The sequence below is a fragment of the Linepithema humile genome, chromosome 5 (assembly GCF_040581485.1).
Source record: "Linepithema humile isolate Giens D197 chromosome 5, Lhum_UNIL_v1.0, whole genome shotgun sequence".
In the NCBI taxonomy this organism is placed as follows: domain Eukaryota; kingdom Metazoa; phylum Arthropoda; class Insecta; order Hymenoptera; family Formicidae; genus Linepithema; species Linepithema humile.
Window position 1 is genome coordinate 26,687,190 of NC_090132.1, and position 19,404 is coordinate 26,706,593.

Consider the following 19,404-nt stretch of genomic DNA (forward strand, 5'->3'; position numbering starts at 1 on the left):
ATGCGCTCTTTTTTTAAGTAGGTAAACGACGGCGTTGCACGTAGTGCTCGTAACACGCACGACGCACGACGCACGACGCACACCGAGTCCGGGACGTCATAATCCTCGTAGTTGTCGTTTTACACAATTTCCGGATACACTCGATTTATTGCGTGATCTATAGTAGAGAGAAGTGAATATAGTAAGAAAAGGACGGAGGCATTTAAAATTAAAAAAAAATAATTTAGGATAAAAATCTATGCGTAGAAATCTGCAATACGTTTTTTTTTTACCTCGAACACCAATAAACGGGACAACTTTTGTTGTTTAAAAATGCGCTCCTGCAATAAATTTTCTTTATTTGACTATATACGTATATTAAAGAACCAGTGCTGTCTCGTGATAAAAGCTACGAGAGATAGAATTTCGCGCGATCGCCGCGTAAGAAGGAAGTCACTTACGATCGAATACTCTTGTCGCTGCAGCTGTAAAGTAATTAAACTGAGGATTAGCGTTCGAGAGACGCTGAGCGGAAGAAAGAGATAAATCTACGCATTTTTTTTCGGTCCGGCTTCAGTCGAGCGGATCGTCCGTCCGCGTCGCGCACTCACCTTTCGCGATTTTTCGCGCGCACTCCCAAGGATTTCTCTAAAATCAAGACAGGGCCCCGCGCTCGCGTCTCCTCTGCTTCTTTGAGAAAGGCTGCATTCGCGCCGCGAAGAGGATCGTATATATTTAGACGAGCTGCAGACACAAAACGACTTACCACCACCTCCGCGACGGACGGCTTCTTCGTTTCTCTTCCCTTTCGGTCCTCCGCGAGGTTTCGTTCCTTCTGTCTTTTCTCTCGCGCTCTCTTTCTCTCTCTCTTATTGTCGCGGGTGCGCTTATACGGAATCTCCGGCGAAAGCTAAGCAAATTCTACGTTTGCATGTACAAAGGGGGGGGGGGGGTGCGCGTCAGCGTTATCCGGCGCGCGCGCGCGCGCTCAAATTTAGTGGTGAAATTTCTCCGACATTTACGAAGCGCACTTTTTCGTTCACGCGATTAATGACTCGCCGAGTCGCGTGTGCCCTGAAATATTCCCGTAAAAGAGACACTTGGAGAATATCGCATGCTTTTTTTCTTAGTAGGATACGTGTTCGATCGAGATATTGTCTTTTATCGTCCGATCGATACACGATTCGCGGTGACCCGTTAGAGAGTCGACCGGACGAGGCACGGCAGGATGCGCGAAATAGGTTGCGGATTGCCATTATCCTCGGATGACAATATAGGTGCGGTTCGTGCTTTATACATTTCCTTATAGCGGACAGCCTTGCCTTTCGTGTAACCTTGTTTGGGGGGGGGGGGGGGGAGAAACATACCCGGTAAGGCGGTGTGTAGATTTCGAAAGAAGTTTAGATTCTAAAGATCCGTACGAGCGCTTCGCGACGACTAAAGGAGCGTGTCGCGTCTGCAAGGCGCACGACGTGCGCTTTTGTTGGTTCCTTCTGCTCTCCCGGAGGAAAGTTAGCCGGAGGAAAATTAATCGGTCGGTCGAGGACAGGAATTTTTAGCGACTATAGACGCAACGCATTAACGCGCGGGCCCGCGCAACTTCAAAGTAGATCTCTCTCTCTCTCTCGCGTCTACGACGGCAAGTATGACATAGTGCTCCGGCATCTTTTTGCTCTCGCATGCTCGCTAGGCCGGCGTACATTAAGAGAGGATAAGAAATGATCGTGGGAGAAGCGAAGAGGGGACACGGGGGTCAGGCGCGAGAAAGAGCGAGGGGACGAAAGAAGGGCGGGAAGGATCTTTCGCGCTCGGTGGACTTGATGAATCTAAAATTACGAGGCGTTTATTTGTCGGTTTGCTCTTTTTTCACGGTGCACGCCTCCAAGGTCACCAGACGCAACGAAACAAGATTCCTCGTTACGTATGTGCGGCATGCAGCCGCGTACGTATGGAATATGCGTTTATGTATTTGCCGTTTCTTCGCGTACGTATGGCATCGCATTAAGGCCCTTTTTTTCCCTCCCTCTTTTCTGTCTTAACATCCTTCTTCATCGCGCACGAGAACTACCACCGCCATGGTTTTGCCAACCCTCGTCAAAAGGGAGAATCACGAGGTTCGCGCGCGTCATCTCTTTTAAATATTCAAATACAGAATTTATTTTCAAAAATACCGTTTCTTGCGAAATTATTTAATTCAATATGACATTAATGTGAAATTACAATAACTGATGACGCCGCGTTGGTCGAGCGTGTCGCAAGGCTAATGTTGTCGCGTGGATCGGATTTGGTGAATGAACGGGAGACACCGATCGCTGCTGATGTTGCGCGGGAGTTATCAACTCGGCCCGAGCCAAGGTTTCACTTTCTTCCGTGGTCCGACCGTGTCTGGTTTCGGTGAATGAACGCGAGTCTGCGGAGCGCAGTAATTTTCACTTCGGCTCAATCGTGTTACGATCTCGGAAAGATAATCGGAAATACACGTTTCTCAAAGTACAATCGTAATTGCAGCCCGATATAATCATATTGGATCTTCGAAGATTTAGTTTTGTCGAGTTTGACGCTCTTGTCGCTTCGAATCTGTCTTTTATTACTTCCCTTCGCGATCTCCCAATTTTATCGTCCGATTTTATTCGCGAAAGGCATCACCGCTAATCGGTATCGTTAATGTCATTTAAGATCCCACTTGTTGGTCGTTACTTACTTCAGCTTCGAAGCTTCGAGAGTCGCGTATCGTTCGTATCGTCGGTATCGCGCGTAATCGCGTCGTATCGTATCGCGCACATCGCGTATCGTCGCATAAATCCGAGTTGACTTTATTACGGAGACACGTGCACCGTTAAGTGGATTGTTCCTTTTTCCTCCTTCTTTCTCGCGCGCGGGACGACTCGTCCTGATTTTACGAGGCGTCTCCATTTATCCTTGGCGGGAGATAAGAAGCTTGTCTTGCGGAATCATGTTTTTTTTTTTTGCTCGCTTTTTTCTCGCCGATCTGTGAAGTAATTTTACACATTACGTTTCTCGCGGATGAGTTTAGTCTGGACGGTTCGAGAATGTTATACTAGCGCCGCTCTATAAATAGCTCGTGTCTGAACTGAGCGTTTAAATCTTATAACATTTTGTATATTTATTATTCCACGGTGTTTTCGCTGAGAAAGTGAGAAAGATTCAATTTTCTTTATGATCGTCTGCGGAGTTTCACTTGCGAGACCGCGGTGATCATATGATAGCCGCGAAACAAAATAAATAGAGAGTCATTGTTGAATGACGCGAACGCGCAATGTGATATACGTGATCGCTGCGAAATCCTCTAATTTACGTCATTAGCGCGGCAGTATTCATTGCGCCATTACTGCGCGACGCATCGTCAAAATCTGTCGGGTGCCCCGCGAACGAATGGCAGTTCGCGATTGGTCGCTCGTTATCTGTCATCTGCCGCGAGAGTGCTGGAATCATCATCGCGCAAATAGGCTTCCTCGGAAATTTACTTGAAGCAGACGTGCCGAGGTTCTCGAACTTGGTTAAATAGAGGGTCGTCATTGCGTTGCACTTGCCGTCGTTAAGCAAGTGCATGGCGCGCGGACAACAAACATCAATCCAATCGAGATATCCCTGGAAATCTGTGAATTTTGCTACAAATTTTTTTTTATGCAGTCAGTAGAGTCGGAAATAGAATTATTTGAAAAAACTTCTTTCAATTGTACACACTGTTAAAGAAATCGGTAAGTTTACAGAACTAAGATGTAAAAATTACACGATAAATAACAGAAATTTACTAGATATATAATGTAAATTTACATAATTTTATACTATTTATTTAGTACATTTCCGTTACTTATCATAACGGAATTTTTACATCTTACTTCTGTAAATTTACCGAATTCTTTTACAAAGCATAAGATTATTGCATCTTCGATATTATTAGTTTTACGCGATACTCGGTGTCGAGTGCATGAGAAATGCATGGAATTAATTGTTTACGCCAAGTTTCATCGTTTTCGTAACATATTGGATTAAACAAGTCGAGTCAGCGATTAAAATGCCGATCATCTGTTACCCACAAATATCATTCGATATCTCTCTAATTATTTCGAATGCACGTCAATGAAAGAAAAGACACAAAGTCTTTTGAGATCTAAACAATTTTTATTGCATAGCAAATATAAATTCTGGAGGGTAAACATTCTCATGTTGATCGGTTAATTGGCATTCTCGCGAAATGAATAATTCATAATTTCGAGCATCGAGGTTTTCTATTAAAAGCCGAAGCCTCTCTTTTCTCGCGTTAATATACCGCATAAAGAAGAGCGATTTCAATTGGCATCCTTGAGCGGAACTGGCGGAGACCTTTTCCTTATTCTCAATAGCGATCTTGATCGTCGCTCCGATAAATCGTACGAGCCGACGTCGCTCGAATGTGTTATTTATCATTCCTGCTTCTGGCATGTCCATTTTCGCGGTACCGAGACAGAAGGAAGGAAAAGTAAGCGCGTCATCGGCCAACGATCATCCGTTTTTCTTATTATTTCGCGGTTGTCGCGACTCGGCGATGGATGCGACGTATTTTCCAGCACGCGCGCCTGCGTTAGCAATTATATATGTCTGGAAAGATTGATATCTCTTTAAAAAAAAAAAAAAAAAAAATGTATTCACGCTCGGAAGCTCCGCACGTCAGTCATTTTTCTCGGGATTTTTTTTTTATCGCACTTTTTGCACTTGTGACACTTTTTGTCGATTACACGCGTAACGCACGATCGACATTACAATTGCATTTTCGCGAAACTGAATCAGTCAGTTTCTTGGCTCGCGCGAGAGAATTGACACGTGCCAGAGCCAGAGAGAAGTTTGGAGTAATACGAATGAGCCACTCGCCGACGTAAAACGGTCTATCCGTCAGACAGTTCTGATTTAAGCCAAGCTTGAGCTCTGGCATAATCCCAATGCAGTTAACTCAATTACTCTTTCTCCCGCGTCTTTTCCTCACCCTCTCTCTCTCTTTCTCTCGCGAGAGGAGCGAAAGTTTCATTCTGCCGGAAAGAATGTGAACCGAAGCGTGACTTATGCCGTTTATCGCGTCGCATCGAATATCAGAATCTCCCTAATCAGGTTAACGTATTCTCGCTTCTACGATAATTTGCACCGTACGTTTTCTTTTTCCAATAGCGTCGAGGGGGGAAAGAATACATTCCTTACGAACGCGGACTAATTGATATTTTTCGCGCGGAAGGAAGAAACGATGCCGCGTTTGTCTAATGTGGGTCTTAGCTGATATTTCGTCTCACGTCGTCGCTGTATTTACATATCGCGGGCGTACACACGTGCATACACGTATTCCGCGCGTCGCAGATACGCCGCCCGTCGTCGCCGCCGCCGCCACAGCCGTCTCTTATCAGCGCGGCCGTCGCGCGACCGAACGGAGGGATTGGCCGAAAGGCTTGGCGAACGTGAATGCATCGCATTACGCGTGCACTGACTTAAGCTGCGGGCGCAAGGTCGGCATTTCTGAGCCGTGCGTGACATCACGTAGGTGTATACGGACATATACGGGGATATATATCCAACGGGAACGGTTTATGTGCGCATAAACGTATGGCAGCATCGAGGCGTCGAGTCGAGTAGAAAAAAAAATCGTCAAAATATATTTCCGTCTTACGTAAGTCGTATAAAATGATATAACGCCTGCGCTTCCTCAAACTCACATCAAAATACGTAGATAAGAGTAAGAAGTGGATAAATAAAAATGCATTGTTGAAAAGGAATGCATTTGAATTGCTGACAACGATTAATTTGTGACGTAATAGAAAAGTATGTAGAGAAACAAGTCCAAACTTTTACGGTGAAAAGTCCAAGTTTCCTTCACAGTCGAAATGATATTCCGACATCGAGATCGGTGCGGATATTTCTGTTGTTAGATCTGCGAGTTTCTTCGCGTCGCGTGTATAATAACGTTTCTAAGGGAGACAAATTGTAACAACAAATACACAAGAAATGTGTTTCACTCGAAAGCCCTTTTCGAACTCGCGAATTCGGGGACGAGATCGCGGATGAAGTAAACTCAAAATGAAATTCAGTAACGTAACAAAATACGGTTTAAGGTACAAAAGGAAAAAGGAGAAAGAAAATACACAACTGAATGATGCGTCCGCGTACTCGTGTCGCCCACGTAAATCTGCGCGCCGACAGGTATCAGCTCGCGCGCGCGGGACGTTTCACGCATACATAAACAATCGGACGACACCGTACATCGCCTACGTGTCTGCCCGCTTTTAGCGGAGACGCTAAAATGTCCCCGAGAGTCGGCGCGGCGCGACGAGGCGGCGGCGGCGGCGGCGACGACGACGACGACGAGGAGGAGGATTCGGTATCTCCTCGAGAAAGTGGCGCTCGAACGTGGCTCCGACGGCGAGATATGTACCTTACGAAGGTAAGGGCTTCCGTCTCTCTCGGTCTAGACGAAGTCGCTTCACGGTCGCTTCACGGACCGGACGGCCGTTACGTAAGGCGACATCCGTGACGCGCATGATGGCACGTGACGTGACGATTGCGCTTAATACCTCCGAGAATCTGGTGCAATTATAGAGCGCTGTGTAGATATCGATCTCGCATTGACGCGTCGCCGCGCCACGGCAGCTCGTCACTGAATTTATCGTCAGTTGTGACTGTGACGTCATATTTTTATTAATAGAAAGAGGAAGGGGGGGGGGGATCATCTTGATTATCCTGGCAGAGAACAAATAACGGCCGATATTTTTCAAACCGGCTAACTGTACAGACGTCACGAGCTGTCGATAGAAAAGGTACTTGGTTCTCGAATCGTACGCGGAAATCGTGCCTGTTGTTTTCGTCACGCTTTCTCATTTCTCCGCCACCCGCGCCACGACGCGGGATGGGACCGACGTGTCTCGTGCAGCGTTTTCGCGTCGCGATGTCACGACGCGGACGTAAGAGCGTGCGCGATGCTAAAGGTGATGTGAAACTCGAGACGAGATGCCGGTAGATGCCGAGCGAAGGAGCGAGAGAAAGAGACGCGGCGGGCGAAAGAGAACGCAAGCGGATGGACGTCACGCGTTCGTAAATCTATCCGAGAGGGATGCGGAAACGAGAGGGGTGGAAAAGCGAAGAGAAAAAAAAAGGAACGAAAGGTAGCACGTGTTTGCCATTCGCTTAACAGCGCTCAGCGGATTACGGAGATCTCGATCGCGCGCTCTTTTCCGCGCTCGCGTTATTTATATTAGCCGAGCGAAGACGTACTCATGGCATCGTAATGAAAGTCCGTCGCGTTGATGCGAAAACTCCGTCTCTCTCTCTCTCGATCGGCTCGTAAAATCGGCGCTTTAAGCGCGCCTCGCGATCTAAATATCGCGTCTCGTCTCATCTCGCTTGACGCGGCACGAATTCGCCCGCGAAGGATGATCGCCGATTAATATTCTTGACAAATTGCAGCCATTATCGTCGGTAAATATCGTTCGAGAGTAGCCTGCGAATGGTGATGGCGAATAATGGGAACGTGTTTGCAGATACGCGTTTGTAATAGATACTCGTCCGAATATAATATTCGGAATATACATTAGCTTTCACGTTTGACGCGATAGCAATTAATGGCTAACCGTCCTCGTTCGGTGCGCGCACGGGCGGATGATATAATGATGTGTATACGTGGACAAAGAAGAGAAATTATTCGTCTGTTGGCAAGCCGCGTACCCGCGAATGAGTTGCGAGTACATGGCGTAAGATCTCACGAAGCGCGCCGCTATTAATTTTCAAGCTCCACCGCTAATCATGCGTTTCGTATACAGAGTTGAAATCGTGAAGGCAGTGACACACGTTCTATTTACACAGTATTTCGCTAACAACAGAACATCTCTTCAGAGCGAAATCCCAAAGCGAAATTTAGGATCGATTCTCCACGAGAACATTGAAGATTCTTCACTCTGCGTTTTTCCAAAATCTGCATTTTTTTATAACTATGTCTTAAATTCTATAAAAGTGAAATCCACTCGAAATAAATTAAAGAAGATATCGTGTTGTATCAAGTTGTACTTGTTGTTGTGAAGGGATTCTTCTTTTTTTCGCTAATTACTTAAACTCCGCGGAAACATTTTCGTGGATTAACCAATTCAGAAAGTCGCTCTTGAGAGGCTCCGTTAGAGGCGGAAATATGTGCAGAGATGTGTCGCACGTGTGTATCGTTGCGCGTGAGAGAGCCGCAAGCGATGCTAGGGGAGCGGAAGAAAAGCCGGGCGAATCATCGCTATCGGGAATGCTGGAGAAAGAGCAAGAGAAGGAGAGAGTTAACACGATTTACCTTACCGCGCTCTATGCCGCGTGACTCGCATATTTTCGATGCAGTTAGCCTGCGCCGTGACTCTCTCGGACTCCTAGTTACTTAGGGCCGCGACTTTGCGCTTAGAGAACGACTTAGCGCGCGCGGTGCAATGACCCCGTGCAAAACGAGCCTCTCTCTCTCTCTCTCTCTCTCTCTCTCCATTTCCCTTTCTCCCACTTATATTTGACCGAATTATCTCTCTCTCTTTGTAATTTTTGACGAGCGCGGAATAATTCCCGTTGACAAATCTACCATACCTTTCTTCGCAATCGACCTTCTTTTTCTCTTTCTCCGCGGACACTTTATTTCTCTGTTAATTCTTTTTATTTGACATCCGCGGCATAAGAAAAGGCAAAAGTTGTTCCATTTTAAAGAGTTACGCGATGGAAATGATTTTCTGCTGTCGATTTTTCTTTTTCGAAGGCATTAAGAATATCTGTTGACTTTGAAACGAGGTGTGTGCGCTTCGTATGAAAGCGTCCTTATAAACAACCTTGATGCAGTTCCACTGATCTCAGACCGAATGCAGCTATGGGCGAAGAGAGAAAAAAAAAGCGACGCTGTAGTAGCGCTCGGCAGAAATAAGAATACTGCGAAATATACGCGCGCGTAATACGCGATGAGAGCGATTCCCATTGCGTTATTTTCGGGGTGCTTCCACGCATTTATTTTTACGCGGAAAGGAAAGGACGGTCGACGTAAAGCAATTATATAGCTTTCAATCGTTTCTCTTTCATTTTGTTTTTACCGGTGAAAAAAAAGACGAGCCTAACCAGACGGAAAGACCGCGTGTACATAGCGCTATTAATTTAATATTTTTTATCGCGTTTTTGCTGAGCAATATTGTACAAGTCTTCGGTCATGATTTTTTCCCTCGACATTTCCACACTTCGCAGTTATTGCGAAAGCAATTCGTCAGGGATTTAAAGCGAGCCGGAAACTTGTCTGCTGCGCCATCGATCAACATCGATTAGCTAATTGTACATACACGGTATATTTATACTCGTAAACACAGCGAGTTTTGCATCTGACAAGAGATAAAACACGCCGCGCTTGCAGTGTCTCACTCGAAGGTTTGAATGAACGCGCAACGCATATTATCGATGAATACGAATGAATATGCGGCTGATGTACATACCGAGCGCATTACGTTATACCCGCGTCAAATTGCGCCTCATTCGTCGATGATGGCAACGGAAGTGCGTCAGCGAAGAGCAGACAAGTGTGTTCGCACCTAGAATATATCTCCCCTTTTTTTTCCAGTAATACGTGAACTGCAAAATACACATTTATTTAATGAATGAATTTGTTCAATCAATGAATCCGTTCCGTCAATGGATAATCGATAAATTATTAATAAGACGGTGTTTAAATTTGTTAACATAATTTATGTTAATGTAGTACGCTTAACAACTAGAAAAACTTGGAATTTCCAGACGGCAACTGTTCTTGTCTGGAAAATTCAAGAAATTTTCAGGGTATTTTATTTGGTCTTTTGTTTTAGGAGAATTTTTGTTGAAATTGTATCTCTTTGATAATTTTGCTTTTTGCGAACGGCCAGAAGTCAGCTGGTCGGCTGAGTTGGCAGTTAAGCGATATTTTATTCAGATAATCATTTATTTTGAAATATAAAAGTGTTCAGAGTAAAAAAACGCTGAAAATTCCACGCAACAAATCAATTCACTCAAAATTTGCATTCCAAAATTTTGTAATTTTTCCTCGAAATTGGAATAAAAATACCTGGAAAATCGAAAAATTTGCGATTTAATACCAATTGTTTTTTCTTTATTTCAGAATGCATCTTTGGCAAGCAGATCCGCGAACTCGGCACGACATGGTTTGCGGATTTGGGACCGCCTTTCGGAGTCATGTATTGCATCAAGTGCGAGTGCATACCGGTATGTATTATAGCTTTTATATGTATTTACCTTCGCATTTGTTGTTGAGAAATAAGTTACAATCACGTTCAGATACTTATTAAAATTCGCTTTCAGTGCTGTTATTTTTTTTCCAATCGAACCAGTTGATGTCTGACATCGATACAGCTGTGGCACTGTTAAACTTGTACAAAATAGAGATAGGATTAATTTCTATCAGAATAAATTTCTATGCGTTGCTATGTGCGCGCGGCGATAAAAGAACGTCATATATTCTTATAATTACGGTGCCTTGTTCGTTGCGTGTAGCGTGTAATTTAGCGTCTTGGGCCGGCAAATACCGCGATATTGACATAAAGGTAACATATCAAATGTCGAAACACCAGATTCAACCGTCGCTCGGAGGCCGCTCCGGGCAAACGTGAGGGAAGTTAAGTCGGCGAGCATTTGCGTCACGAAAATGCGCACGAATGTTTACTCGATCGCGCAATATAATCGTCATTTGTATTCCACGTGTATACGTGCCCTCGTTACAATGCGACGCGAGCAACGCGCAATGCTAAATTCTTTTTTTTTTCTCTCTTCTCCATCTCGCATTTACATGCAGTAAACGATAACTCGATTGTTCGTCGCTCGAGAGCTTTACAGAGGTGTAATCGTGCATTAACATTCGCGCCGGGACACCAACGTCGCTTGTAAATACAGAAAAAAAAAAAAACATTTATTTTATGTGTGAATATAATGTACGATCGCACACTTCTCTTTGTGACCGCATAATTAATTTTCTCCACTCGGTAGGCTCATCAGATAGCATTTCATTAGCATTATTTACCGATTATTTATCGCACGCTTTATCGCCGTTTAGCGCACGCATAAATTTCGGAATGTTTTCCTCATAAGATGTGTCTTCTATTATCCGGAATATCCCGCCTACATCTCTTCCTTGCATTTATTTCTGTACGTTTTTGCACACAAGAATGTATGGGTCATAAAATTAAATTGAAATCGAAAGTGTCAAAATATTAACATGAAAATAAACCGTTGTAAGTATTCATTCGAAATATGGAAATTTCGCGCGCGCCATTATTAAATCTTACGTGGAAATGTTCAGGAATTTTTATACGTGCATTAAGCGCGCGATAAATAATCATAAATGTTAATGAAAGAAAGAAACTATCTGATGAGTTTAGCAAGAGAAGAAAATTAATTACACGGTCACTACGATCGTTATGCGCGACGCTATTAAAGTCACTGTAGGCTGAGAAATCCGTAGACGCCGCGAAGTTCAATTTTTCTCGATATAATAATAACAGAATAAATTATCTGCTGTCTGTAAAAATCTGTTTGGAATTATCAAGAGAATTATTATGTTGTAGAAATCGGGGAATTCTCAGACAATTTTCTTGGAAAATTCCTCTCAAAGTGTCTCTTTGCAAAAATTTTGCTTTTATCTCGCGGTTGACGGATTAGCTGTTCACTTCTTTTCAGTATTTTTTTTCGAATTTGATATTTAAAACTCGAGGCTCTTACAATTAATTTCTGAATAAATTCGAAACAAATTTATTTTAATTTATTTAAATTTATTTTTTATGTAAAAAAATTATTTTGTATTTGCCTCCAATTTTTTTTTTTTTCTAAGATTTGAGACACTCTGCAGAAACAATTGTGAGGAAAGAGACGGTATTTTTGATTGAAACAATTCGGATTTTCGCAGAAGAAAATGCGAGATTTATTCCGATGAGCTTCGAGCTAGATTCTGCAAGAGCGAGCGCGCTGAAGGCGCGCGACACACTCTCTCACCCGGGTTGAAATCCTTCTTCCTTCAAAGATATATCGCGATCGACTGAAAAGATGGATGGAACAGAGACGGCGAGAGAGCGAGAGACGCGGCGGCGGCGACGGCGACGGTGCGCTGTTATGTTCGGCTCGTGGACGTGTTGAGCGGCGAGCGCGGCCTACTATTTTTAGACTTCGAAGGAATGACAGTCCCTCTTCAGTGTACATGAGGAGCTATTGATAGGTCGCGCGCGGTCTTGCCTGTGGAAGAAGCAGACGCGTCGCGTGAATCACACGTCGAGAGGAGAAGCCATGTCTCTTCGCCTAAAGTAATGTCGCGTCTTGTCGGCCGCGTCTCGGACGCGACGCGCACATCTCCGCTGGACTTTGCGAGATGAAAAAAAGTTCGACACTCGACTATGATCCTAAGAAGCGCGTTAACAATACGAATCTTCGTAGAATCGAATGTCGATCGGGACTTGAGAGTTAACACGAATCGCCGTATCCGACGCGTTCGCGATCTTTATCGCGCGCCACGAGCGCTGCGACGACGTTCGAAATTCCAAATTTACTTTTGCAGCGGTCCCTCGCGATGCTCCCTGCAATTTTCCGAGTTTAACGCTCGCGAATCTCGAAGCTGTCCTGCCGATCGCGGTCACTTCTTTTTCTCCAGGTCGAGTCGGAACGTCGAACGTCGCGTTTCATGCCGCAGGAATGCCGCGGCTCTATAAAATCCTCGACTTGATTCTTCCCCGTAAAACGAACTGCGTCATGATTTTAGCAACTGCATCGCGCTTGTCCCGCGCGCTTGCCTCCTTCTTGTATCACTTTGTGTTCATCGCGTCGTTGCGCGACCGAACGTAACGCGAACTAAATAAAGAGATGAGGATAGAGTGAAATATAGAGGTGGCGAAAACTCGAAGCGGAGAATCCCAGAGAAATACTTGCAGGAGGGAGAATATCTCGTGCGCTTTTGTCCTGAGCGAATCATCGTCGAGGAAGACGGAGCTCGACAGAGCGGGGCGCGGTGGTTCGCCGTTTTCATCAGCGGTTTATCGCTTCTGCTTTCAGGTGCAAAAGAAACGGCGCATCATCGCGAGAGTTCAATGCCGCAACATCAAGAACGAATGCCCGAAACTCACGTGCGACGAACCAGTTCTGATCCCGGGTCGATGCTGCAAATCTTGTCCCGGTGATTTCAGTAAGTTATGCAACATCATCCGATTATTTTCCGCCCCGTTGTTTATTCTCAGTCAATCTTTTTTACGATCTCGCGTCGAAGGCGTGCGAAAATGCGCGAGATAAAGCGGATCAAATTTATGGGATCCACCGCGAATATATTTATTTTCTCTCTCTCTCTCTCTCATTTCAATATCAACGAGAAGCACGAGTCTCGAGAGTGTCTCGACTATTCGATTATTTCTCGCTTTGTTTATATTTTCAGTCAATCTTTTTTACGTTTGCTCGCGCGCTGAAATAAACGGGACGCGATCCACCATAAATATTACGTTCCCTTTCGCTTGGATATTCGCGAAAAAGGAGAGTATCTCAACTATGCGCTTTTGCTCTATCCGCATTCTATCGCGACTGCCGCAATGCAGATTAAGGTTCTCTGCGAGGGAGAAATAGAACGGGCGCAGCAGCGCCCGTTGGAGCGCACTCGAAGAATTTGGCCCGTGCCGCCCCGATGCAGTGAAAGTGGTATACGCCGCGCGCTGATAAGACCGCCAGATAAGGTTTGCGTGCGCCAGCACCGCCACGGTAATGAGCGCGAATTGGCACGAAACGCTCCGCAACGAATAGCGATATTATCGCTCTCTCGCCCTTCATATTTATCGCGCATAAATTGTTCACCAGAGGAAACCGCAAGTGGAAATTATCTTTCGGATCACCGCCGTCGTCGATCGCCCGTATATCTTCGCGGATAACAATAAACGGGAGATAAAGGATTTACCTGGAAATGTAGACAAAGCGGGACGAGAAAGAGAAATCGTGGCGAGTGGGCGAGAAACGGTTCGCCTAGCGGCGGTGACGAAAAAAAAGGGACAGTAAAAGCGCGACCGGTAAAAAAAATGAAACGAAGGGATTAACGTGGGGAAGGTTGGTTGATCGCGTTCTCTCGAGAGGGAACTCGAGCTGTAATCGGTGAAGAGAGAGAAAGAGAGAGAGAGAGAGAGAGAGAGAGAGGAGGAGGAGGAGGAGGAGACGAGGACGGACGGCGGCGGTTTAGCGCCGTGGCGCCGGCTATATTACCGTATGGCGTCACTTCGATTAAGTCGTGCAATCTAAATGTAAATATTAGCATACGTAATGATCGGGCATAATGCGCGCGCGAGCGCGCCGGGAATAAGAATAGATGGGCGGATGAGAGAGACAAGGTGGAAGAGAGAGGAGATCGCGCGCGCAGATGGAAGCGAAATCGCTCGGATGCGAGAGCGCGGAGCGAGAAGTGCGTCGAGTCTCTTATACATCGTTTATACGCAGATTCCGATCGTTCTCCTTTTTGGCTTTCGGCGAGAGCGCGCCTGTAAATAGAGACCGGCGGAGGAGAAGGGGGAGGGGAGGCCTTCGTCCCGTCACACATTTTTACGATCGCCGTATCGCGCCGGTTATTGACGATGCAACGGAAGACGCGCGCATTATCAATTAGGTTAATATGACACTTTTGATAAAGAACTCGTTGCGTCGCGCAACGGCCGCTGTCACTCGGGCTCGTCGGCTCGTGAGATTCGAGTCACACGGGCGATCAAGCGGCGACACGGGGGGGACACGACGGGGAGTCGTTTTTGATAATCGCTCTCGCGCGCAAGTCGTTTGTTCTCATAGAATCGCTCAACATCAGCGCGCGCATCAACGTTGATTTTCTGCGACGCGACGTCCGTCCCGCTCGCCCCTCTCCCTCCCCCCCCTCGGCGTGGTTTCGCCTACGTCGCCATAATAATCATCGGTCGTCGTCGTAGTTGTCGCCCGACGTCTGATAGGGGCTCGTTGCCCCCTGCTGATGAAAGGTGAAACCGGCCGCAATTAGCGAGCGCGCCCGTCGCCTTTTACGTTCCACGAGGAAACATACTGCGACCCTTGAGCCCGTCGATTGGACCGTCGCATCGATTCTCATTCGGCGCTCGTGTCCGATTCCCGTCGCGGCGGGATCGCCGGGTACGTGACGGTACGAAAATGACGCGGCCCCTCGCTTCTCGTCGCGAAAACAAATTAGATATCAGTCGGGCGTTGGGAACGGGAGAGAGATAGAGAGAGAGAGAGAGAGCGAGAGAGAGAGAGAGAGAGTATTAGGCGAATTGAGGTGTCGGATTATCCGAAAGGAAAAGGGCCTCGGTCGGTCGCGCGAGGATCACGGCTTTACGAGCGGGCGGCGTTTAGATTTTTTTCCCTTCTTCTCGATAAACCTTAATCCTGAATAACGGTCGTCCTTCGATTCGATACGGTGTGTCGCCTAAAGTGACGACTTTTGGCAATAATAACCACCGTGACGCTAAGCCGCCCGAGACATATTTGCTAGATGACGCGTTTATCCTTTCTAGTCGCGCGCGAATTTACGTAAAGGTCAAGACGATTTGGGTGGCCGAGAGCCTCGTAATCGGAACCTGTCCTGGGGAAGTGAGGGGGGGAGAGGGGGATCCGTTAATCCGTGAAAACGGGGACGGTAGGAAGAAGCGCCGGCGGGTTCCGCGCGAGCGATTATTACGCATAATCGACGCGCGTTATCGCGTCTCCGCCGATATTAACGGCGCGACAGACCGGTGCCATCGGTCGCGATAGATTCGATTAGGTAGGCGGAAATGATTTAGCAGTCAGTAACTGGCCGCTTGTCAACAGACAGAGCGATAGGGGAGGAGGTGAAAGCGGAGGGGGCGACCAGAGGCGTGCTGTACGTTTTGCGCGCGGCAATTAACGTCCTCGTGGCGCTGAACCGGCGCGGCATGCGCCATAAAAGTAGCATTCAAAGTAGCGGTGGTCGGCGCCAGCCGACTCTTTTCCTACCGCGCGCTCGCGTGAGCATTCTTTATGGTCCATGCTGTGCACATGCCAGGCACCACCACCGGCTGCTGAATCGGCTCAATGGGGATCGACGATCGACGATCGACCGGTTATTTTTATTTTATGCCCGTTCTCGCGAGAGAAAGGGAGAGAAGGAGGATACGCGCCGCGCCGGTACGCACCGGATGCCTCGTCGAAGCGCGAAAGGACTCCTGTGCGAGGAGTTTTATCCTCCCCAGCCCTCGTGTATTGAATACATTCGGTTTTATGTCCTGCGAACGAATTGTACGGCGCCAGTCCCAATGTGCGGTATACAATACGTATTCTTAAGAGCTCAAAGAAGTTCTCGAGGAAGGCTCCGCTGTTTTTCAGGCGCTCCGCGAATTATTCTTGACATAAAATATATCTAGTTTCCTAAGGGAAATGTTTCGAACATTTTGAAAGGACGTGACAATTGCATCGGATAAGTTATTAATTTTATAATAATAAATTTCATAATCAATCTTTTTATCTTTTGAGTATAATAGTTATTGGACAGGCGAATTTGTTTTCACTTGCTTAGAACAAATTATCTCACTTTTCGCAAAGGCGAATACCCGTTTTATAAGAAGGTAAAAAAACAATTTAGACTTTGCATAGAAAAAAATATTCAGTCTTTCGTCAACTGTTATAAATTGTATATTTTATCTTCATGTGCTCGCTTTTTATAAATAATAAAAAGGATTCTACAATCGCGTGGTCAAACGCGCACATATTTATGGCAAATGTTAATCTTTTATTACAGACACGGACATAGTGCAGGATCTGCCGGCGCAGTTGACTTCGGAGGAGGAGGAGCGCAGCCTGAAACGTAAGCTTCTTTTGAATATTTCCGAAAACTCGATTATCGCGTGACTTTAAGGTTCACGTGTTTCGAAACTCGTATCAGGAACTCGGAAAAAGATACATAAAGATCGCTGTCTGCGCACGATCGCGTATAACGTTCCAATTATCCACCGGAAATGATAGTCGTTGCGTTTCTTTCTGAATTTTCACTGGTTTGCAGATTTCGGCACCCTGTTGACTGGCAAGACGACGCAATCGCTACGTCGCGACGATCCGAATCCGACGTCGGTGTACAACAGCGCGTACAACTACTTGGCGACCGGTCGCTTCACCTTCCACCGCAAGAATCTTTATTATTCGTTCCATCTGTCCGCGTCGACGCCGCGGCCGCACAGCATACAGTTCGTCGACGGTTCCGGTAGTATTTTGGAGGAGCAGACGATCGATCCGATCGGCGGCGCTTACCAGAACGCCACCGGCAAGCTGTGCGGTGTGTGGCGACGCGTGCCGCGCGATTATCGGAAGCTGCTGCGCGAGGAACGCCTGCACGTGTCCTTCCTCTGGGAGCCGTCGTCGAGCCTGTCCGGCCAGCTGTACCGGTACCGCGCGCTGTCGACCGAGCAGTTTTCTTCGCTACTGGAGCCGACGATGGGCGTGGACCGGTCGTTGATGTCCGGCGCGGGCGCGACCGCGATCGTCTCCGCATCGTCGACCTCGGCCCCGTCGATCCACGTGTCGCTCGTCTTCAACGGCCTCTTCCTGCCGAACGACGTGGCCGATATTCCGTTGGTCGTCCAGCTGGAGCATCAGGAGAAAGATTACATAGTTCTGCATGAGGAGATAATAGTGCGCAAGCCGTCGAACGAGCTGAATTTCGGCGAAGTCCGCAGCGCGCTCTCCGGCGCCGATCTGCGTCTGTTGACTCGAGGCAAGCTGTCGATCAGCATAATGTCGCGCAAGGATCCGCAGGCCCTTCGACTCACCGGCGCAGTCGGTCCGCGCGCGACCTGCGACATGTATCAAACGCTGCTTCTGTCGGAGTCGCCGTCCGTGGCGTCCGGACTGGCCTGGGCCTATCTGGATCGCATTGGCGCGCTGCACTACGGAGTTCAGCTGATAGGGCTCGAGGAGGAGAGCCCGCTCGTAACGCTGGTGGACGAGGGCGGCAAACGGCGGATGGAACTCGAAGATTTGACGCCTTCGTTGGTCGACGGCTTCGCGAACGGTTCCCTCGACCGGCCCGGACCGCGACTCCTGCAGCCGCTCTTCAACGAGGAGCTCTCCGTGGTCGCCGCGAGCCATCTTGGCTCCATTCTGCGCGGCAGACTTCTCGGCAGACCCGTCGCGGACGCCAGAGACACCGCCGCGCCCGTGCTGCTGCGTAGATTGACTCAGCAGCAGTTAAGTCCCGGACCGGTCGGTCTCATATGGACAGCGGTGGATCTAGACTGCTCGCTGCACTACGAGCTGGAGCTCGCGGGCTTCCCGCCTTCCGCGCAGGAACCGCGAACGTTCCGTTTGTACCTGGAGACGATGCCTCTGCTGGCGCAGGGAGCTCCCGTCGCCAGAAGGCTTCTGGAGGAATTTACGGGATACTCCTTGGAGGGTTCCGTCACCGGACTCACGCCGATCGAGCTCTACAGGATCGAGTCGGGCATCGGATTCCTGGAAGTGACGGACAAGCAAGCCAGTTATATTCTCAAGGCGCCGTTCAAGACACGGGCGCCGTTCAGCTGCCTGCCGCACTACGCCGACAACGACGTCGCCTCCGTGGTGGCGTACAATCTGCAGCCGCCCAGATCGGATATCGAGACCGGCGCGTGCTTCCACGAAATCAGGTTCTACGAGGAGGGCACGCAGTGGACGTCGAGCGCGGATCCGTGCTCGATGTGCCATTGCTATCGCGGCTTGGCGCAATGCGACACGGTGCCCTGTCCGACGGTCTCCTGCGCGCCGGGAAAACAGCTGAGGCAGCCGCCAGCCGGTCATTGCTGTCCGATTTGCGTTGGTGAGGAAATTTATTCACTTATTTATTAACAGGAAATATAAATTCTTTTACACACGAACATAAATATCTGCGCGAGTGGAGGAATGTGTGAAGTAAAATATATAAACATATGGGAAACGATGTTTGATGAGAGAAAGAGAGAGAGAGAGCATAATGCTCGACCGTGGCAAATTGCAAAACAAGTCTGCAATATTCCGCTTAACCGTTTGCAAGTTTACAGTTTCCATTTATATAACCAAATTCGCTGCACTGTTGCCTGAACATAACATTACTGCCTTTTAATAATTCGTGAATAATATTTAGCGCTGGCGACCGAAACTAACGCAACAATCAAGAGCAACATCACGAGAGGCTGTACACTGGCCGGACAATATCATCTGGCAGGATCGTCCTGGCATCCGTACCTGCCACCGGTGGGATTCGATACTTGTGCAGTTTGCACTTGTGACGTAAGCTTTTATTCTTCTTCGTTTCTATTAGAATTGTTTAGAATTACGGTTAAGCATTCGCGAAATGTTCAAATAATGTGAATGAATTTTTTACCCATATGTCAATTTGTTTGAGATCAATTTGTTGACGACGCCGCGTCGTAAAACACAAGATGCTTTTCTACTTGCTAC

The 19,404-nt window shown here is 47.3% G+C and overlaps 1 protein-coding gene across 5 annotated transcripts in view; it reads left to right on the top strand.

Moving 5' to 3' along the window:
• The window catches only part of sog (short gastrulation), a 40,315-nt gene that overhangs the window by 15,798 nt on the left and 5,113 nt on the right, over positions 1-19,404 (top strand). For 2 of the 5 annotated variants that reach the window (XM_067355052.1, XM_012359207.2), the window contains 5 exons: positions 10,097-10,200; positions 13,027-13,156; positions 16,736-16,801; positions 16,997-18,784; positions 19,088-19,233. In XM_067355052.1, coding sequence (XP_067211153.1) covers positions 10,097-10,200; positions 13,027-13,156; positions 16,736-16,801; positions 16,997-18,784; positions 19,088-19,233 — 2,234 coding nt within the window. Of the gene's footprint in view, positions 1-5,995; positions 6,401-9,474; positions 9,525-10,096; positions 10,201-13,026; positions 13,157-16,735; positions 16,802-16,996; positions 18,785-19,087; positions 19,234-19,404 lie in introns of those variants that run through there. The other 3 variants (XM_067355054.1, XM_067355055.1, XM_067355053.1) reach the window with 3 other exon arrangements.